General features: G+C 30.8%; 2 protein-coding genes and 1 non-coding gene across 13 annotated transcripts; 2 read left to right on the top strand and 1 right to left on the bottom strand.

The window, feature by feature from the left end:
• Positions 1-1,425: 1,425 nt before the first annotated feature.
• On the top strand, positions 1,426-10,791 carry LOC130805115 (uncharacterized). Of its 11 annotated transcripts, none has more exons than XM_057669763.1 (10): positions 1,426-1,796; positions 3,205-3,431; positions 4,121-4,231; positions 5,087-5,242; positions 5,337-5,575; positions 5,846-8,115; positions 8,406-8,870; positions 8,991-9,109; positions 9,362-9,518; positions 9,705-10,790. In XM_057669763.1, exons 1-6 carry the CDS (start codon positions 1,513-1,515, stop codon positions 6,167-6,169), a joined length of 1,341 nt encoding a protein of 446 aa, XP_057525746.1. In that variant the 5' UTR covers positions 1,426-1,512; the 3' UTR covers positions 6,170-8,115; positions 8,406-8,870; positions 8,991-9,109; positions 9,362-9,518; positions 9,705-10,790. The 11 variants fall into 11 exon arrangements, with proteins under 11 accessions (XP_057525746.1, XP_057525747.1, XP_057525739.1 ...); XM_057669764.1 differs by having other exon boundaries at positions 8,406-8,604; positions 9,705-10,789; XM_057669756.1 differs by having other exon boundaries at positions 8,991-9,518.
• LOC130807177 (U4 spliceosomal RNA) lies at positions 4,654-4,789 on the bottom strand. Its single transcript, XR_009040542.1, has one exon. It is a non-coding gene; the product is annotated as a U4 spliceosomal RNA (small nuclear RNA).
• A 2,364-nt stretch (positions 10,792-13,155) lies between the features above and the next one.
• On the top strand, positions 13,156-22,621 carry LOC130806900 (ferric reduction oxidase 4-like). Its single transcript, XM_057672127.1, has 8 exons — positions 13,156-13,306; positions 14,193-14,295; positions 14,701-14,901; positions 17,834-18,068; positions 18,995-19,322; positions 19,733-19,970; positions 21,047-21,759; positions 22,482-22,621. The coding sequence occupies exons 1-8, from the start codon at positions 13,156-13,158 to the stop codon at positions 22,619-22,621; spliced, it is 2,109 nt and encodes a 702-aa protein (XP_057528110.1).
• Positions 22,622-23,061: the final 440 nt, after the last annotated feature.

Here is a 23,061-nt window from a genome sequence, read left to right as displayed (position 1 = left end):
TTAAAGAGACAAGATTTAAAGTGGTTCATCAATTTTGTGCTATTTTCATATTTTAGCCTAAGATTTTATTAATGTGTTTACAGAACAAATACAAAACTTAAATGAATTACAAATGGAGATTTAGTAGTGTAGGAAGAGAAAACTAATAAGGGAGTAAATTTAGCAATAAAAGCTCTATACAATGAGACTTTTGGCACACTAAACAATCACATAGGGCCAGATCAGTTTATATAACAAAATGTAGGGCATAGAGTGTTAAGAGTGTTAAGGGGTAGACCAATAGCACAACACCAAAAAACGAGGTAGTGAGTGATCTGTTCCCTGTGTTTGTTCGAGTACTCAACCGCTCATCTGAGCACAAGGGCTGACAACTCTTGTTTTCTCCTTTGTTGTGTGCAACGTGTCCCATGTTCCCCATTTGATTCCCCTCACACCTTTAGCACTTGTCCTATGTCTGATGGGATACACTCCTTGCTTTGTAAGCCTTCACCCATATTCAATGTACTAATGTACTACCTTGATACTCCCTCAACCAATCCCAAAGGTGTATTTTGGTACTCTTCTTACCTACATTAACATGTTTGATTAATACTCTTAATGTTGTCCTAATTTTTTGGTGAACCAACTTGCCCTTAATCTTAACAAAACCAAACTGATATCATATTGAAAATTGGATTTTGACTATCTCATAGACTAACTTTAACTTGAGTTTGACCAAGTTGAACTTTTTTTTAATTCATAATAAGATCCCGTTAATATTGAAACTTTAAACCCAAAATAAGTATACTTATAAAATAAAATAAACTAGTTATAGACTATCTCATAGATTACATTAACATATGTTATTTCATATTAAAGTAGGCATTTTGAGTAGTTGATGAAGATATTTTGAACTAGCTATAATAAGTATTTTTGCACATTGAAGTAGACATATAAATGCCTATAACACATAACATTACATAACAAAAACACCTACAAAAAATAACCTAAACGCCAACAACAAATAACTTAAACCCTTATAGCAAATAACTTAAATACATACAACATATAACACCTATTTGACAACTTAAGCATGTTAAAAACACCTACTTAACATACTGTGAAACCCCTACTTGACATATTTTTAATGCCTACTTAAAATATACTAAATCCTTACCAAGTAAGCGTACAATTATATTATTTTTTTATTTTTAATCACAACAATTTAATCCCATTTTTGGAAACAATAATTTTATTAGAAATTTGAAATTGGCTTAAATTTATTATTTGACAAATAAAAAATTTTCTAATTTGAATTTAAATTAAATTCCACCATTATTTTTGAAGTAATTTAAGTTAAAAATTTGAAAAATACTACCCACAGGCCACATCTTACCATTGTTAAATTCTTCATTTAGAAATTTATAATTGAAATTCATAATTTATTCAAATCAATCCAAATACACACGTCCAGATCCAGTTGGAGACGGACGAAACTGTTTTGGTCTCTCAGCAAAAATCAACATCGAATTAATGGCGTCATTAAAAAGCAGTACACCATCGTCATTCTCTATCCTGAAACCTCCATTACCAACAGTCTTCCTCCATACTTCACTTCTTTCATCTTCGAAACTTCAATTTCAAACTTGCAATGGTGTTGCAGCTTTTTCATATGGGAGGAACTTATCTTCAAAACTCAATAATGGGACATGTTTTCGGGTGAAATCACAATTAGAATTCAATTTTCCTGTCATTTCGCCGGATGATCACTGGGGCATATGGTCTGTTCTTTTCTCCACTGGAGCATTCGGTCTTTGGTAATTCTTTCTCTATTTTGGACAACGTATTCCGCCATTACTAATTTCTTTAATTGAATTCATTGTGGTGCCGATTTTTTTATATTTCATTTGTGCGGTTAAAATGATGATATTTGACACAAATTTAGTTAAACTATGTATAATTTGTACCATTTCAACACTTGTATGTTTATATTAAATGACAATAATGATAATGAAATTTGAATGGAAGCGATTAGAGTGGTTGATGCAAGCAATGAACTATTAAAATTGTGTAAGTAATTGAAATGAAATGAGCAGTAGGCAAGCTAAACAAACAACAAATTTACGATGGTTCACTAAATGCTATCTCCTCATTCACTGAGTCTGGTGTTCAAAGGACACAAGAGCATAAACTCAGAAATATGAAGGGATGACAATGGTAGAGCTTCTAATTTGTGAGTAAGGAGTACGGAAGAGAGAAGAGAGAGAGAGAGAGAGGGACACCTTCATTACTAAAAGTAGTTCTCACTCTATTCACATAAAAATATTAGATAATAATTTCACCACCAAAAGTAGGTTTGTCTATTGTTCATTTCCTTCTTTTCCAATTAGTGTTTATGGCCATAGTAGCAAAGAAGTCATGGACAAAAAAGCATTTAAAGATAGAAAGAGTGTGAAAGAAACACTTTATTAAAAAAAGTGAGAGTGTAAACATTAATTGAAAACAAGCTAAAACTAAAAATCAAACTTCTATGAAAAGATCAGAGGGATTACTTGATTATTATGGCCTATCTTTAGAATTTCTTTTACCCAACTTTTCACATGGAAAAAAAGAAGATTTTTATATATTAATGGCTGAAATGAGTGAGAATTTATTATTGCTCGAGTTGGAAAAATGGACTTTGATCGAATTTTATCTACTAAAACAATTTGTTTGTTAATTCATGGTTTTGTGGGCGAAAACGCTTGAACCTAGCCTACTTGTTTCTAGTAATGTTCAGAATGAGTTAACTTTATCCAACATCTTTAGTTTCTCATTTTTTTGGTTTATCCTACTTTGATAAAAAGCGCGCACATAATTGGTTAGAGTAGGACAAACAAAAATGGAGGTAGTAATTGGTAGATAGCTAAACATTAACTGATGAATGGAAAAAGTTTCAACAAGGCTGCAATTCATATTAATGAACTAATCTGTTAGGAATGCTAAAATGATATTCTAAAGTCATATATGACATGCAATAACTCTACTTCGTTTAATCATACTCTTCTTGGTCCCATGCTCTGGAAGACCATGGGAATTAAAATGCAAAAGGAACTAAGTTAATTATGTTGACTTTGTTTGTAAGAACCAAGAAGTATATATCTTTAGGGAAAAGGTAATACAAAGAAATTTTTTCTATGTTTCATCTTCTATCAAATTGTGGCAAATGAGTATTTTGGGTTGAAGGTCGGAGAGGACCAAGATTGGGAACATGATCAGTTCTGCACTCGTGAGCATTTTGATTGGCCTAGCAGCAAGTAATCTAAGGATCATTCCTTACGAAGCAACAGCATATTCCATTGTGTTGGAATACTTGTTACCTTTGACTGTTCCTTTGCTCTTGTTTAGAGCTAATTTGCGTCAAGTTGTTCAGTCAACTGGGAGGCTACTTTTGGCGTTCTTGCTTGGCACAGGTGGTACTATGTTACACCAGATTCTTCAACTTATTTTGTATTTTTAAGAGAAACTAGTTACTTTATAGTATAAACTGACCGGAACTTGCTGAAAATTGATGGCAAATTAGGTGAGCTAAAGTTATATCTGATATTCAACTTTTGAAGACTGGATATGTTTATGAGTCAAAGAATTGAAGCTGGACTTGAGACTGATCTGACAGGGTCAGAAAACCTAAATTTTTAAAAACTTATATTAATTTTCATTGTGGGATTTTTGAAAAATTGCTTGATAATATCTTATTTGTCTTAGGATGAGTTATCACTTTTTGATTTGTGCTTTAGAATATATATTTTGGACCTTTTAAACCAGCATAGGTTTATGGGTTGAATTGTCGTAAATACTTGCAAATTCACAAACTAGAATTGTCTGTCATTTAATAATGAAACAAAAAATTTGACAACAAGATCTTAACATCAGTCTTTAAAGAAATTATGTGGTTGCTTTGCTTCTTGAAGAATGAGAATGAAGAAACTTATTTTTAATCAATCAAATTGATTAAACTGATTGAAGAATGAGAATGAAGAAATGTGTTTTTTACTATATTCTGGAATTTATGCATGATGTGCCCATTTTAATCAATGAGAATCTCGTTATTGTATCTCACCCTTTGAATGTTGCTTTGTTTCTTGATATAAATATATTTCAGTGGCGACAGTTATTGGGACGGTGTTAGCATTTTTTATAGTTCCCATGCGATCACTTGGTGCTGATGGTTGGAAAATTGCCACTGCACTTATGGGCAGCTACATTGGTGGATGTAAGTTATGTGAAGCTATTCTTTCAATCCACTTTCTGCTTCATTGTATTTTTCTGGACATAGATTTCGTGTGAACATCATCAGATATCAATATCTTAATTTGCATTATATGAGGCACCCCTATCTAGTATTCCTGTGTCAGTTGATTGTAGGTTTCTGGCTGAAGAACCTAGTTTTCCTTCAAATGCTGTATGATAATCATAAGCCTTTTGTGTTTGAATTTGTGATCTTTTAGGTTAAAACCTGAAATATCATTTGATGTCTTACTTGTAGCACTACCAAGATTGTATGGCATCTATTGCTGAATTCTTTTTGTTCTGTGAACTTCTCTTGATTGAATTTTGTTTTTACTGTCTAGAATCTAGATGATGTAGAATTTAAGATCCCACAAAAGAATGTAGAAATTGAGATGACCCATCTTTACTTGACAGCCTTACTTAATTTAAAGGCCATCTTTTCACTGGAAAAAGTGGAACTAATATTCTCAATTTTCAAACAGCAATTGACGCGCCTCGAATATTACCTCACTAGCTGCGTCATTGCGCCAAGTGCAAAGATAAATATTTTCAATTTGATATAATAAATATTTATTGGAATCCACTTCTCTGTTCTTGCTTCATTTGCAACTGATTTTCTCTATTGTGTGTAATGCAAGATGGGAGATGAAAATCAAGTTCTGGGTACCTCACATCTTTCATAGCGATGTCGAGCTTTGTTTTACTTAAGCATTTAGTGTCTTGGTGCCATAAATGAATGCAGCTTGTAGAGAATTAATAAAAAAATTGGATTTTGGCATGGAAGCTGTGCCTTTATCAGTCACCATTACTAAGTGTATTGTTATTCCTCGCTTTGCAGCTGTCAATTACATTACAATTTCAGAGGCTCTTGGAGTTTCTCCATCAAATGTGGCTGCTGGCGTAGCTGCGGATAATGTCATTTGTGCTATTTACTTTATGGTAATATTTGCTATAGCGTCCAAAAAAACTCTTGTACCCTCCACTTCCGCTACAGGTATGCTTTTAATGTTTTTGTTTCTGTATATAGGTATTTCCTTATTTGTCTCAATTCATTATTAGTTCTATTTTTCTTATATATATATAAATAGATATGATTACTTCAGAGAGTAAAGCTGCAGTTAAGCTTTTTACACTACCTACTGCTACGTCTATTGCTGTATCTTCTGCTATTTGCTGCTGTGCCGTCTTCATCGCTAAACTTTCTGGAATCCAAGGAGGCACCATTCCTGTAGCTACCGCATTAGTAGTGGTTCTAGCTTCTGTCTTTCCCTCAGTGTTCAATCACCTTGCACCTTCTGCAGAGGCTTTATCTTTGGTTTTGATGCAGGTAAAAATGATTTTTTTTAGTTTATTAATGTCCATGTATAACATAATTACATGCTATTTTCATTTTTAGAATATTGATTTCAAAGCAGCTCATCTCCCTAAATTTACTTCAGAACTCATTTGCTGCTGTTTGAATATTTTATTGTTTATATTCTTCTATTCTGCTTCCTGAATCGGATTTGTTTTGACTGAATTACTGAATAAAGTTTCCACAATCGGATTTTGTAATAATTTGACATTAAGTAACATATCTTTTTGAACTCAATGATAGGTGTTCTTTGTTGTGATTGGTGCCAGTGGCAATGTCTGGAGTGTTATCAGAACCGCACCGAGTATATTTTTGTTTGCATTTGTACAAGTTACAGTCCATCTGGCTGTCATTCTGGGTTTGGGGAAGCTATTTCACTTTGATATGAAGCTGCTACTTTTGGCTTCTAATGCTAATATTGGAGGCCCGACCACAGCATCAGGAATGGCTACGGCCAAAGGGTGGGACTCTCTGATCATACCTGGAATTCTTGCTGGCATTTTTGGCATAGCGATTGCTACATTTGTTGCTATTGGTGTTGGAATAACAGTACTTAAGCACATGTAAAATTATGAATTTGAGGTATGCACATAATGTCAGATTCCTTTTTGAGTATATTACTGTTCAACATGCTGCTGAACTTGTGAAGTAGGGAGCTGGAATCATTCAATTCTGATTCTAACGCAGAATCTCTAACCGCTAGCCCCCACTCTCTCTCCAAAGACCTGCGAAACAGAAGCTCGCTTAAGGTCATTCAATTACTTGGTTTTTGGCTATCCTAATATGTTACTTCCAGCAGAGGATGAGCTCTTTTCTCAATGCTCTTAGTTAACCTTTTTTAAGGAGTTTTTGTGTTATGACTTATGTGTTATTTGGTTACATATGCTTCGGGTTTCATTAGCCAAGTACAGGTTTTGTTTGCTATAATGTTAATAAGTTACTGTGCTACATATAGATAGATAAAGAAAGAGGTTCTACTTGTTTATCGGAAGTTTGAACTTCGATCATTAGTTTTCCTTTTTTTGCATTTTGGTCATTTAGTTTTCTTTTTCTTATTGCGTTTTGGACCTTTGTTTTTTTAAAGGTATGTGTTCTTGTTTGTTATTTGAAGCTAGTGGTTTTGTAGATGCATGGGTGCTAGCTTACATGGGAGTAGATATTTTATGCCATCATCACTGATTATAGTTTTGTGTTTACTTAAAATTAAACTAGATTTTCCTTAGTTTCATTTAGTTTCTTGTAACTTCAGTTGTCGAAAATGAAAGGGTGGCATCTTATAGATAAATTAATAAATAAATGTCTTTCAGTTTGGATTATGAAAGCTTATATGTCATATTCGAATTGACATCTGTTTTAAAAAAAATTAATGGCCTTGATCTTCTTTTTTATTTTTTGGTGTTAGTCTACTCGTATTTTACTTATTTCAGAGGTCCATACTGGGTCAATCTGTATTACCATCAATGGAAGTTGTGAATAATGGAGGTTCATATTATGATATGTTCCTTATTCATCAAATTAGATCATGTTATGCCCAAATGAATTAAGCCTATAGGAGTATAAAATAACAAGGAGGATTTTACTGTACATTTGCTTTCTTGCTTTGCAGCCTTGTATTGCTTATGTCCTTCATACAACTGGGAATTTCCATTTAGGTTTACACATTCTTTGTTGGTACTTGGTACCACTAGATTCATAGTTCTATAATTAATTGTGGATATTTGACCTTTCTTTCCAATTAGTTTATTTGTCCGTAAATGATTTCTTATACTTAAGGTGTAAAGCTGCACGAAACATGCCATTTAAGACTTCTAATTATCCTATTGTGTTAGATTTTTATATGGAACTGTCACATTACGTCATGTTCTGGAAATTGGCCACAGACGGGCAGAAAGAGACAATGAGTTATTGATGTTCAAGCAACTACTCTAGGCAATGACTCTTCGGTCTTCAGCCAATAATGCGTTGACTGATTATGGTTCAAAAAAAATAAGCGGATAATGCAATTGTGCAGATAGACGAGTAAGAGTTACAAGTTTGTTAGGACTTTGTTCTTGCGTATGTTGAGCTTTATTAGAAGTAGTAAGGTAGTTTTGTTCATGTAAAAGTATGTAGTATTTCTAGTTTGATTGTACTGGGTAATAAGTGAATTTAAAGCTTCATATACACAGCTATCTTATTGTGAATTCACTCAAGTTTCTAAGAAGTGAAATACAATACACGTTTATTCATATTGTTGCATTTGGTGAGTCAAACCATGTTTTAGAAACCAATTACCTTATTGTGAGTGAAGCATTGAGAGAAGGTGTCCAATTAGGTGTGAGCAATCAACCAAGGTCAATTGAAGAGTGAGCATTCGATAAGATAGCGAACCTTCATAAACAATCACTTTTATCTGATGTTCTTAAGTTGAGTTATGCTCAAACAAGTTATTCCGCATTCGCACGTTATCTAGTTGAGTAGTCGAGCAATCCTAGAAGATTGATGCAGAAGCAATACCAAGGCTCCTTGAGAAGGTTTCCTCTCTTTTCCGATTTGCTACATATTTTAATGCATGTCTTTTGCTACATTTCTATTTATGGACACACTTACATTTTTCTTCCAAAAGTTCAATTTCTCTCTTTTTTTTTTTAATCCATACATTTCTTTCATCTACTTGTTTATTGTCTTATTTTCCCTTTAACATTCAACGGAAGTTAATATTCTCCCTAAACATATATGTAGCTAACTAATGGGGATAGAGGACTGATGACATTTCCCTTCTCGTTTTTTTAGCCTCATATGCTTGTGTTAAATTTTTTTCCAGGTCTTCAACTCAGCCCACCTCCCTGAGACGCCCATTTCGCCATTCGTTTTGCTGGTGCCTCTAGGAATTGTTACATTAATGAAGCTCATTTTTCTTTAACTGGATAATGCCCTTGTGAGTTGGCATTTCTGCAACTACTATTATGTTCCTCGTCAAGCATCCATTCAGAATGCACGGCATGGAGCATCAGAAATAGCAAGTTAATGTTCCTTTCGACTTTTCTCTTTTCCATATGAATACATATTTTTTGTTGTCAGTTTGATCACGTCTATGCAGTAGTAATCAGTAAACATTTACTGTGGCTTTAAATTTTAACATGAATTCGGATAAGCTGAACATTGTCTTCAAAAGTGGAGGGAGTTGGAGGACAAAGATGAACAAATTTTTTTTTTTATTATCTTTGCTAAACAAGCTTGAAGTTTCTGTTGAAAGAGCGTATGGACCTTCATCAACCAGTTTCCCGAAGTATGGCAGAAACTTATCAAAATCTTATATTTGGTCTCTGTATTTTTTTTTTAAATTTTTTTTATTATAAATGTTCAAGCCTTTGCAACAAGATCATTCATTATAATCTGTCTATTGCAGATCTGAAAAGCCAATGCTTGGAATTGAATAAAGCTCCCCATAGTGTGTACTCGGCTACTCGCTGTTCCCTATCAGGCTATCTCCTACGACCTAATTTAGTTGAGGGGTTTCAGAATCAGGTTTAAAAGTCAGAACCCCAAAACTTGGCCCCTTTGTTTGAAAATTAGGTGATATTCTTGAAACTTAACTTGACCAATTGATGAATCAACCCAGAACCAACATAGGCAGGCTTGTAATTTGTTGAATAATTACGATGATTTATAATTCATTAGCCATGAGTTGGAATAAAAGACTTGCTTACCAGAGATTAATTAAGTTGATCATTCAAAAGCGCATTGATTAGATTCTCAACCCAAACCCGCTAATTTCAGGTGTGGTTCAGGTCAGGTTGTTGAGTTGGGTTTGCTTCTCTCGCTTGATTCTGAACTTGTGCTTTTGTTCTGTGCAATGGAGCCATAAAAGAATCACTATGATATTGAACTAGATAACAGTGGATTATGGGACTTCTTTTTGCTCCTTTATCAAAGGGTAAGGTAGTTCACACATCTATAACATTTTGGAAAAAGTTGATTGGAAACAGCCTCTAAATTACATAGGATATATGTTTCAAACAACTGATTTTTCACTACGTTGTCCAAACTAGAATTGTTTAAAGGCATTAGGGTTGATGTTATTGTATGCTTAAAGCTTGATTCATCATCACTTTTTCTTTAGGCGTTCCAGGCATGAATTGTTTGTACTTATCACTGGAGGCAGCTGGATAACCCCATTTATATCCCATACTTCAAGAGCTAATCTGTCGATCCAATGCAAAGAAAAAGTCCCACGAGATCAGCTCATCTGTGCCTTTAAGCATGCCACTGATCTCAACGTGCTCAATATCTTGCTTCCTACTGAATCCGACAGTTAGAAGCTCATCCGGACCAAATGGTTCAAGCCCAACCCATCTGAGTTGCTCATCACTCCAGTTTTGGGTCCCAATAGCTAGCTCTATTTTTGCCTCATTACCACATACTCATTCGTCCTGTTTCTTGTCCTCCTCAATCACTCCATCATATCTATCCTATTGAGCAAGGATCAGAACAAACAGTCAGTATTTCACTATTTCGGTTTGGTGGGATCTTTTGTAATATGCATCAGCATTATCCTCATCAGCCTTTTACAGAAAATTTGTCAAAATTCAAACAGCAAGACGTCATAGTCATGGCTTCTGAAGTCCCGACCTGCAAGCTTGAGACATGATGTTGCAAGTATATGTCCTTGTGGTGCAAAAAGTTTGCATTTTGAGTACCTTAGCTTCAATTGCTACTGTTCATCATTTTCTGTATCATATTTATTTGTATTATTTCGTTTTTTATGTAGTAATTGAATGCTTTTGCTTTAAGGCTCCATTAAAGTTCTAATTCTCATATAGGAATTACTAGAGAAGGGAAGTTCTCTTACAAGAGGCAAGAACCCTAAATATGGAGTCGAAAACCGGATGTCAAGGTCCTATAGGTTCTAATTCTTATGATTGGATCAAGTATAATTGTATATCTAAGAGTTTTATTGGTCGGACATTGCAACTAAAAGAACGGACAAAGTGAAGTACAGAGAAATCAACCACTAGGCCAATAACATATAGAATCGAGTTGGCTGGAATCTTAACTGTAGCAGAGATTTATATCGTCATTCATCGTTCTTCCTTTATATTTAAGAAACTTTTGTGGTGTAGAACTTGATATTGGACTATTTAAAATGATATATTGAATTATGTACACTTTTTATTTATGTGAAGAATTTTCTTGCGGCACAATGACACTGCTAAAAATTAAGAAAATGTTGTATGTTGACACTTTAATACATGATCCTAACCCTTTTCATAGATATGTCAATAAGTTTATGAGTCAATATACCCATGAATAAATCAGAAATATGTTTAGTTAACGTTCATTTGTTAAGTGAATTTAAAAAAGAACATTCAATTATCAAATGAATTTCGTTTAAGTTTGTTTAAAGTTTAAACTTAAAGATAATAAAAGTCGCAAATGAAAGACGTAATAGAAGAATTGAACAAACAATCTTCATTTAAAAAGAACTGACCTTTAAATATGATACGTTTGAGTGTAATAACGTATATAAATACGTTAAAATGTCATTAAGATCTCTCAAACAAGTATAAAATAAAAATTTATATTTTACATTAGCGAAAGTTTTGTATGGAATAGATCCACGCTAAAAATAGTGTACAACAATTTTAGCTATTAAGTATTTTTACTTAAAAAGTGCAATCAAGTACACTTATTGGGTAATACTTGCTATGAATTATTAGATTAGTGCACACTAAAATAGTATGAACCAAGTCTATACAAGACTATTACTTTACGTTAAGTAAGATATTGATTTTTTAGGTAGACATTACAGCAAATCACAAATCTGTCACAAGAGAATTTTTTTTACAGGGCACAAAATTAAAATTAATTGGTGACGTAGTATTTATATCTTAGACTATACATAATTTTTTTTGTCATATTTATTGTTTGTGCATATATGTTTGTTTTGATTCTATTTTTTATTTGCATGTCTTTACTGAATTTAGAATTTCACTGGCAGCAACCCCTTTAATTAGAATAAGGTTGTTATCTTCTATCTTTTTTAAATTCTGTTTATAACTCTTATGAACAAAATCTATTGGGTATAATTATAGATCTGGAAAAGCCTTTTCTCTAGCCTACATGTAGCATAAAAATTTGATAGTAGTTGCCTATAATTCTTTATTTTGACTATTAAAATAATTGTTATTAGCCTTGGCCAAATTAGGAGGATAATGTAATCTTGTTTGTCACTTCTCACACTATTGTAATTGATAATTTATTAGTTTCAAAGGCCATAAACTTAGTCAATATGTAAATTATCTTCCTTAACTTTGGTACTAATAATAGTACATGTCATTCAATAAACTTGGACATCCGTGGAAATACATAAATTAATGGGTCATTTTCAAATAAAATAATATGAAGTAAATGAGACTAAATTAATTTTATTCTGGGCTGTGCCCTAATTATGTGCAGTACAAAATCCATTGACAAAAAAAGTCAATTGTACTAACACCAATGGAAGGTGTAATATATTAATATGTAATCTTGATTGAGGGTCAAAGTAATTTTTTAATGCTACATGTAGTAGTGAGAAAATAGTGTACCGATTTTACAAACATAGAAGAAAATATTATTGTTAGTATATTTTTTATAGATGTGATGATTGGTTAGAATAAAATCATTACAATAATTTAAAAGTAAAAATCTTCAATAAAAATGCTACTTTGAAATTTTCAATTGTAAATATATGTATATATTGCTATATTCTATTCAAATTTTAAAAGTTTTCACAATAAAAATAAGAAGCTAAAAAATTCATGTATATAATAAAGTAATCAAGTTTATAAAATAATCATTGTCATCATCATCATACAATATATATCGTGCTCACAAATATTTTTAAGGTAATTCTAAAAAATTTCTACAAATAGATTTCAATATGATAATGTTTAAGGTAACATCATATTAGTAATATTACGATATAACATAAATATATAGAAGTATGACAACAATAATATTTTTTATTCAATGTCACTAAGTAGCTTCTAATTAGAATACAGTTTAAGGGATGGTCAGGTATATACAACCTTACCATTACTAGTAATAACACTAACAAAGAAATTATTTTCAATTGATCATGCGCAGTTTTACATGAATAATAACTGTACATAATTTAATAAGTCATTTACTAATCCAATATAATTTGAAATCAAAAAACAATATATGGTTGGCCCAACAAAATAAGCGTTATCACAAGTACATATTACTTCATATTAATAACCTTTTACGCAAATGAAGGGACTTTTATTTTAATTTGACTTAGCAACAATGTGTGTGTGTTTATATAATTTGATTCATTTTTACATTTGGAATCAGAAACTGCAATAATCATGCCTTTCTAACTTTCATAAACTGATGATGTATTTTACAAATGTGATATGTCTTATTTATATATATAAATAAATTACTTCCATATGATATGCCTTATAAATAAGAAATCATTTTCCTTGAAGAAATATAAGGAATATATACTTGTATATGTAAAACATATTTTTTTAATAATTAATTGGTAAAAAAAGAAGAAAAAGATGAGCAGTCTTGCATTGCTGAAGCTGATATGTACGGTTATCTTCCTTGGATGGATGGTGGTTTGGATTTTATTGCCTTTGGAAAAATTTAAGTACAATTGGCTTCCTATCCTTGATAAAAACTTCAATCCCTCATACATTGGAGCCCAAGGTTAGTCATATACTAAATTTACTCATTACAATGTTTTTCCCCAAGAATCTTTATACTAAGATCGGAGCTATATACGTCATGATTCAAATTCTTTAATTAGAAACCCTAACAATATTGAATTATGTAACATATATAATAAAAAATGATAATTAATTTGAATTTCACATATAATAATAAGTATTCAATCATCCAATTTTCATATGGTAATTCAATTGTGATTGTTGGTCAGCTTTTAAAACCAACCGCTCTATAAAATTTTCAAAAACAAATATTTACAAAGTTTTCATACTAAGTTGATATTATTGTTCGTTACATAAAATATTTTATAATGTGTGTGAAATGTATTTTTTTGCTATTTTTTATGTTTTATTTATTTTTTAGTGTTAAAAATTAATAGTTCGGATTTCATACTAAAAAGAATGTACAAATAGGGTTAAATATTATGGTGGTTGGCTTTAAAACCCAAACATTATATTTCATATCCTATATTCTCCCCTTACAACTTTGTCCATTCCAGAAGATGATAAAAATTTATAGTTTTTGTTCTTAAATTATGCTCACTTCAATTCAGACTATTTATTTTATTTGATTTTTACGCTCTATTCGATGCACTAACTTAATACTAAATGTCTCTTAATTAAAAATTATAACAAATTGATAATAATATTAACATTGATCAGGTGAATCAAACAAGATATCACTTGACTATATTTTGATATCTTAATTAAGAATAAAATACAAATTAAGAGTGATCGAAAAATAGTGTTAAAACCTAAAATACAATTATGATAAAATATGGGATAATGATGTGTTGTTTAATTGTTTTAGATAAAAATGTTCTTATTGTTATGACTACTTAATTTCTAAACTTAATATGTTTATGCAGGAGTAAATCTTTTCTTGCTCACATTTCCTGTGATGCTAATCTCTGTTCTTGGCTGCATTTACCTCCATATCAAGAACAAAAACAATGATTCCTCCTTCAAAAGGTTTTTTTTCCTCATTAATTCTTTACATATACATCATTTAAACTCAAGTTTAGTGATTTATATTCAAACAAGTGAATGGTATTATTTGGTCAAAAAGTGTGGATAAAGCGTAAGTCCTCCTCATACTAGACGCTTCGTATTCATTTAAATGAGGGGTGGTTGAGATTCGAATTCGTGACCTCTTGTCACGCTGGTTCGATACCATGTCAATGAACCAACTCACCAAATTAAAAGCTTAAGTTAATTATCTAACAACTTTGATCATTCGAATTTGTATAAATATACCCCACTCTTACATATGTCTAAGAATCCGACTAATAAATTTATGACTAAATCTCGTTAACATTATTGTTCATTAATTTGCATGGATGGTGTTGAACTAATGGTTGTTTTTGGCTATGGCAGTACTAATAATACTTCATCAAAGAAGCATAAGACAATGTTAAGACGTCCTCTTCTAGTAATGGGACCTCTAGGAGTTGTAACAACAATGGAGCTCTTGTTTCTTATTATGGGGATTGCACTTGTGTGTTGGCACTTCGGCCATTACTACTATGTCAGCGTTAAGCATCCTTTCATGGGCCATGGTCGGGAGCATCAGAAAAAGTACGTACCATTTATTTATACGGCATGTCTCGGGAGCAACCGTCTCATATTGAGACTAATAGCTCAATTGACTCGATTATAATCTTTTATAATATGCGATCAGTAATTGATCGATTTAAAGTCATAATTAATACTTTTAAGATTAAAATTGATTTAATTTATAAGGTATAGCTGATAATTCAATTGATCACGTTATATATAAGTATATAACTAATCACTTTAAGGTTTGAATTTGATCACTTTAACGTCGAAATTTAAAGACTTTAAAATAATTGATTAATTTAAGGTTGTAAACTTATGAGTAGAAATTAATCACTTTAATGACAAAACTGATATCACTTTTAGATCAAAACTAGGTGATCACCCGTGCTAAAGCATGAGACATTTAGAAATTATTATGCATAAATAATATAATCGTTACAAACAGATTAAATAAAAGTTAAGAAAGAGAACTACGAATAATAATTTTTAAAAAATCACAACAAAGAAAATTGAATAATGAATAACAATATTTACACATCATTAGAACATAATTGTTGATTTCTCGTGCTAAGCACGAGCTATTTAATAATCACTATTTAATAATCACTATATGTAAAATGTATGTATGTAATAATAGTTGATTACCCGTGTTAAACACGATATACAAAAAATTATTTTATCAACAATTGAATAGACTATAAATACTCCAACGTATGTAATGGAGTAGATACATAAGAAAAATGCATGGATACATGCTTTTTTGCTTTGTAGATCAAACAACTTACACAAAATGAAAATAAAGAGTACTTGTAAGCAAGGAAAATATATTCTTGAAAAACCCAAAACACAAAGCTTCTCTCTCCTTTCGACGTTTGAACATAAAATTAATTTCTTACCAATTTCCAACTTATCTTTTAATAATACCTCTCCTTGAGATATCTTAAACTTCTATACCATATTTAGTTTTTAACACTTCTAATTATTCAAATTCAACTATACTTAAAATATACTCCCTTCATTTACCCAATTTAGTTTTTAACATTATTCATAAAACTCTTAATTTGAATCATTTCAAATATATAAATTAAATCATAGTCAATTGGGGTCTTATTTGATTCGTTATAATGCAATTTATTAATATCGACTTTTTATAATTTTTAATTATGCATAATAGGATGCATTAGGATATTGATTAATATATTTAAAAATGTGCATAAACCAAGTGAAACAAAGATAGTGAAGTCATCATATCATATCATACAAAATACTAAAGAAAGAACCCTTAATTTTAAATGACGATTTTTCAATGATTGAGTACTTATATAATTAACTTAAATTGTTGATGTATTTTAATGAATTTCCACATAGTAATATTTATAAATGTAAAGAAGAATTTCAAACATAACAAAATTATAAAATTACAATTTTATCTCATTTGCCTTTCACTTTTCTAGGAGGACTTTTCTTTTAAATGCAATATTTATTTCCGGATGTTGATAAATAGGAATGGTGTATAAAATGCATAATCTTGCAAATAACGACATTTTATACACCTTTACTTTGCTGCTCACCTCACTTGAATAGCTTTAAGCCTTTGAGTTACCCATTTCATTTTTAATAATAATAAGTTTATTTATTTTTGTTTGACTTCTTTTGTCTTTACTTCGCAATAGAAGACAACTATTTTTGCAATTAGCCACTTACTCGATAAAGATATTTATCAACCTTATTTAGAAAAAATTTTAGTATATAGGATGATGACAAATAATATATAGTTTAAATAAAAGGGTATGCTCAATTTAGAGGTACGAAATGTCACAATGATTTGTATCAATATATAGAAGATACATCTTGAATAGAAAATTTATTTTCAATCTTACTAAAATCACATATAATATTCCAACGCATATAAAGGGATGAAAATTTGTTTTCAATCTTACTAAAATCACATATAATATTCCAACGCATATAAAGATTTAAATCTCCTTAAAACTTAAATAGGTAAAATTAATAGTCAAACCTATTGCTATAGCATGCATTAATCTATAGTAATCTTATCGTGAAAGCTACAATAAAGTTATAAAAAAAAGTGTATGTGAGAAGCTAATTTGAGCGGAAAAATTTTTACCAGAAACTGACACTGTCATTTGGTGGTCTTTGCTTTAGTATATATAATGATAATGATGATAATGATTAAAATTTTTTGTTGATTTCTTTTAAAAGTTATAACTAATTATTTAATTGATCGCTTTATATATAATTGATGATTTTAAGGTCTGAATTGATTAGTTTATCGTTGAAGTTGAAGACTTTAAAATAATTGATCCATTTCAGGTTATAAACTTAAAAGTAAAAATTAATCACTTTAATGTCAAGATTGATTATTTTTAGGTCAAAATTGGAATTTTTTATTTTAATGATATATATAAGGTTTACTTTACGTTAAAATTGATTACTTTTATGTCAGAATTAATACCTTTAAGGTCAAAATTAAATTTTTATTCTTTAACGTTTGAATTTTGGGCCATTTTTATTTTTTAAGTTTTGGCTTTTGCGCCATTTTTACTTTAACTTGTAATTGATCACTTTATTTTTGTGTTATTTATATGAACAACATTTCATTATTCTAGCACTATTAACAAGCTTTTGTGTAAGTGGGTTTCAAAAGGTCGGATGCGCATAACTCTAATTACACATGTACTTACTAAGAAACTAATTCTGATTGATCATTAATCAAAACATCATCTAGAAACACATAAATAAGAAGTGAATGAGTAGCAAATTTACTCTAATACTTCGAAACCCTAGTCTAACGTACAATAAAAATACTTCTAATATTAAGGTTTTAAAAAAAGTCAATTCCTATAGAATTACTTTACATTTAGGTTAAAATAACGGAATGATAAATTAAATGATATAATTGTAAAGGGATTTTTGTTGATTTAACCAGGTGGCAAATAACATTCCGGACTGTATCACTAAGACTTGGTTATGCATCAAACATATCATGGGCATTTGTATTCTTTCCGGTAATAAGATTATCATCAATTTTGCCATTGTTTGGTATGACTTATGAGTCAAGCATCAAGTACCATATCTGGATTGGCCAAGTTGTCATGATAACTTCTGCCTTACATAGTGCTGGTTTTTTCATCTATTGGGCTATTGTTAACACTATGAGTGAGGTAATTTTCACTTTTCTATAATTATATTTCGGAATTAGCTCAAATAACTTCTTGTAATTAACATTGAATTCTGATACCATATTATCTAACACAGATGGAAACCATAAGAAAATGTTGAAAAAAATATATTATTGATCCAAAAATCCATATGAAATTAGTGTAGTAAGACGTTCTTTTGAGAACAAATAACATCTCATATAGCTCATTCATGGCTAACTAATGGATTCAATAACTATTTCAACCAAAAGATTAAGCTAATAAGTAACGCAAGAAAATATATATTTTTCTTTCTAATGACTATTGAAAATATTCAGATTTAACTAATTTTCAAATGAGATAATTTCACAGTGAGACCATCTGTATTGGGTTGGTCAAATGTATACTTACTGATCACTTTTTATAGTCTAGGTTGATCACTTATAATCTTAATTATAAGTAATCACTTATAATCTTAAAGGTCATCTATTAGAAAAATAGACGAACTATATTGGATCGTATCATGGTAAGACATTCTTATACAAGATAATATATATATATATATATATATATATATATATATATATATATATATATATATATATATATATATATATATATATATATATATATATATATATATATATATATATATATATATATATATATATATATATATATATATATACATACATATATATACATATATATATATACATATATATATACATATATATATATATATATATATATATATATATATATATATATATATATATATATATATATATATATATATATATATATATATATATATATATATATATATATATATATATATATATATATATATATATATATATATATATACACACACACGGGTGTGTGTTTTCTCTAATATAACATTTTAGATGAATAAATTGGAATTTCATTTAATTGGGGTGATGTAGGCATTGGCTTGGAGCAAAACTCATGTGTCAAACATAGCAGGAGAGGTATCATGGGTATTTTTGATAGCAATGTGGATCACAAGCTTTGCATACACAAGAAGAAAGACATTTGAAGTGTTCTTTTATACACATCAACTTTACACTTTAGCTACATTATTCTATGTCATACATATAGGGGTTTCATGGACGATGCAGATTCTTCCTGGGCTTTATCTATTCACTCTTGATCGATACTTAAGATTCTTACAATCACGTTCTAACGCAAGGCTTCTCTCTGTTCGTGTTCTTCCTGGTGGCACTCTTGAAATGACTTTCTCTAAGGGTCGAGGTCATAATTATCGTTCTTTTGATAACATTAATTAACCTGTATGTCTAAATTGATAGAGTATATAACATATTTTCGGTTTCAATCATGAGTTTTCTTAACATGTTGGTATCAAATCTCAAACGCGATAAAAAATCACAATTTTTAATCTCATTTATGTTGGTTTAATTTGAACATTATGTGCAAAGAAGATTTAGAATAGGAAGTGATTGGTAAGGTAAAAATAATCGAAATGATTGAATAGAGTGAAAAGTACTTGTCAAGGAACTAACTCAACTAAAAGCTTAAACTGATAGTTGTATCTTCTGAATATGTTACATGCTCTATTATGCCCCCTCATAGAGAAGATTTTAGGTTAGAAGTATGGATACAATACAAATCCTCCTTATACATGGTGCTTAATGCTTTTTCAGGTGTACGTTACAACGTGACAAGTAGCTTATTTGTGTGTGTGCCAAAAATATCGTCATTACAATGGCACCCATTTACAGTGAGCTCAAATGATAATATGGAACCTGATAAAATCAGTATTGTTTTGAAAACTGGAGGTACCTGGACAAACAAGTTATACAACGAAATCTCTTCTTCTATTGATAGGCTTGAAGTCTCAGTGGAAGGACCATATGGCCCAGCTTCTACCGATTTCCTTAAGTAAGTGTATATTTTTTTGTCTTACTCATTTTGTAATAATATATCATAGATAGATTGAGGTTAAGAATGAATGAATAAGTATTGAAGAAAGTGTCGCGCAATCAACTCAATCAAAAGCTTAACTAATGGTTGAGGCTCTTGAATATATTATATATTATAACATGCTCCCTTATACGAGAGTCCTTTATTATAAAAGTGTAGATGCAACATAGATCCTTGTCATACCTGGTGCTGAATATTCCACTTAAAATGAGGGGTGGTTGAGATTTGAACTTATAGCTTCTTGTTGCATTGGCTTTTGATACCTTGTCAAGAAACCAACTCAACCAAAAATTTAAGCTGATGGTTTAGGCCCCAAAATATGTTATACACTCTAACAGAAAGAATATAGGCCCCAAAATCAGAGAATTAAACAAGAGAAGTCGAGGAAGACCTAGGAGAACGTGGGAAGAACTGATTAAAAGTGACCAGTATGAACTTCACCTCTCCAAGGACCTGACCAGGGATAGGGGCAGTTGGCGGCGCCTCATCCACGTCTTAGATTACTAAACCCTTCCCTTTTACCAATCGTTTGTTATTGTTCATTGCCTTTATTTATCGCTCTTTACCTCCTTTACTTTTATCCTTTTTAGTTATTTGTACGTATTCTATTTATTATGTTTGTAAAAATTGCAGGTTTCTCTCTCGTTGAAGACCTTTCTCGAGCCGAGGGACTCTTTGACCGCACTCTCCTCTATGGGTATGAGCTGTCGTCTTTATTCCCTCCCCAGACTCTGACCATAGTTTTCTATGAGCAGGATACACTGGGTATGATGATCATGATGAGAGATAATTTGACGACATAAAAAAATAATAAATATGGCGACAATTTTGATTATGACGGTTAATGTTGTGGCGATAGGTAAAAACTGTCGCCATTCTATCGCCAAACTGGTTTGGTGACAAGATGGCGACAATTTTTGTATGTAGCCATTTATTATTATTTTTGTAGCGAGTCCAAATATTATTAATTAGCAAGATATATATAACTTGATTGGAATAGATACTAAACAAATTTTCTTTGTTCCTTGTTACAGGCATGATTCATTGGTGTTAATTAGTGGTGGAAGTGGAATAACCCCATTTGTATCCATAATTAGAGAGTTAATACATCAATCAAATACTAAAAAGGGTCCGACCCCAAAAGTTGTTCTTATTTGTGCCTTTAAAACTGCAGCTGATCTAACCATGCTTGATCTCTTGCTTCCTGCTGAAAGCACTTCTGCTGATCTTTCAAACATCCATCTAGAAATTCAGGTTTATATAACCCGAGAAGACGCCCCGCCCGCACCCGACAACCAAACCATGGTGGTTCAAACCAAATGGTTCAAGCCAAGCCCATTAGACTCACCCATTACCCCAATTTTAGGCCCTAATAGTTGGTTATGTCTTTGCCTAATAATATCTTCTTCCTTTATCCTTTTCCTTGTTTTACTTGGTTTGGTGACTCAATACCATATTTACCCTATAGATAAAGGAACCAATAAAACATACCATTTTACCATTTGGGTTCTTTGGGATGTTTTTCTTATGTGCATTAGCATAATCTTTATAAGTAGTATTGTGTTTTTGAAGCAAAAGAGAAAAATTGGGCTAGAAGAGAAGCAAGTAAAAAATGTGGAAGTGCCAAGTGCAATCACTTCTCCGGGATCTTGGTTTGGTGGTGGTGGTGGTGAGCTTGAAAGTCTTCCTTATCAATCTCTTGTTCAAGCTACCCAAGTGCATTATGGTGGGAGGCCTAATGTTCAAAGTAAGTTATTTATCAATCTGTTTAGCAACCAACTCAAACAAAAACTTAAATTGATTATTGAAACATAACATATGTTATATACTCTATTAAAATCCTTCTCACCCGAGACTCTTTTGAGTTAAAAGTGTAGATGCAACTAGCCTGTGTGGTCTCCTCATACATAGTGCTAACAACTCCATTTGAAACGTAGAGTAGACAAGATTCAAACCCATCTGTCACGTTCGTTAATGTCTAATACCATAACAAGAAATGACTAACTCAACAAAAAATTTCGGAAAATGGTAATAGGTCATATATAATAAATAAGAATAAATATTGTTAAGAAAAAGAAAACTTTAAAGTTGAACAGACATAAATATAAATCTTCGCATGTGACTATCTATCTTTCTAAGATTAACTAAAATTTCACGACCATCACTATTTTATTAAACCATATAAAAAACGAATTGTTAAAGATCTAGTTAATTTCTTTCATATTATCTAAAATGAGTGTTACTCTCGAGTTTAAAATACACATGGGTGTACAATAGACATTTGATAGAGTATATAACATATAGTAAAAGTACAATTATAGCTTCTATTTTTGATTGCTGAGTTGATTTTTTGAAATATTATCTACTTGTTGGATGTATAGAAAATAGACTTTTTTTTTCCTAATTTGTTAAGTATGTCATTAAATGAAAAGGTATATTAAAACCTTTTATATTTTGGAAATTGGATAGAAATATTGTTAGATTGCAAAGGAGAGGATATTGGAGTCATGGCCTCAGGACCAAGGGGGTTGAGACATGATGTTGCAAGAGTTTGCTCAGGTTGTGGAGCAACAAATCTGAATTTCGAGTATCTTAGCTTCAACTGGTGATTAATTAATTTTAATTTATACAAAAAATTGGGACATTAAAAAAAGGAAAGAAAGAAAAAAGTGGGGAACAAAAACAAAGAAAGATATTGGAAATTTTTTTTATTTTGTTGACATAATTGTTATTTTTTTATCTTTTGGAATTAAAGTTCTGTTGTTGACGTGATTGCATTATTGTTATATTTTGTACAAATACATATTTTTTTGTATCTTTGTTTTCTTGATGTGAATATGATAATTGTGAATAGTGATAATGGCTTGGTTGTTCTTTGTTAAAGTTTGTTGAAAATATATTGTAACAATCTTTTATGGGCAAAGTAAAATAAAAAATTTCATCATAGCATTTGGCTCAATAACTATCTATAAGTGATAATGATAACTAATTATTAACTATCTACTTACTTTTAAAAACTAACAATAACTAGAGGTGTTCAAATCGAATT

This window comes from Amaranthus tricolor, chromosome 2 (genome assembly GCF_026212465.1).
Source record: "Amaranthus tricolor cultivar Red isolate AtriRed21 chromosome 2, ASM2621246v1, whole genome shotgun sequence".
In the NCBI taxonomy this organism is placed as follows: domain Eukaryota; kingdom Viridiplantae; phylum Streptophyta; class Magnoliopsida; order Caryophyllales; family Amaranthaceae; genus Amaranthus; species Amaranthus tricolor.
This window is presented reverse-complemented; position numbering and strand designations above follow the sequence as displayed.

What these genes read in the sequence shown, in the direction of transcription:
- LOC130805115 (XM_057669763.1), top strand. Translation starts at nt 1,513, where the DNA reads ATGGCGTCATTAAAAAGCAGTACACCATCGTCATTCTCTATCCTGAAA. An exon ending in GGCGTTCTTGCTTGGCACAG is followed by an intron (nt 3,432 to 4,120) that starts GTGGTACTATGT and finishes AATATATTTCAG; the next exon opens with TGGCGACAGTTATTGGGACG. An exon ending in GGGCAGCTACATTGGTGGAT is followed by an intron (nt 4,232 to 5,086) that starts GTAAGTTATGTG and finishes CTCGCTTTGCAG; the next exon opens with CTGTCAATTACATTACAATT.
- LOC130806900 (XM_057672127.1), top strand. Translation starts at nt 13,156, where the DNA reads ATGAGCAGTCTTGCATTGCTGAAGCTGATATGTACGGTTATCTTCCTT. An exon ending in AATGATTCCTCCTTCAAAAG is followed by an intron (nt 14,296 to 14,700) that starts GTTTTTTTTCCT and finishes TGGCTATGGCAG; the next exon opens with TACTAATAATACTTCATCAA. An exon ending in GACTTTCTCTAAGGGTCGAG is followed by an intron (nt 19,323 to 19,732) that starts GTCATAATTATC and finishes ATGCTTTTTCAG; the next exon opens with GTGTACGTTACAACGTGACA.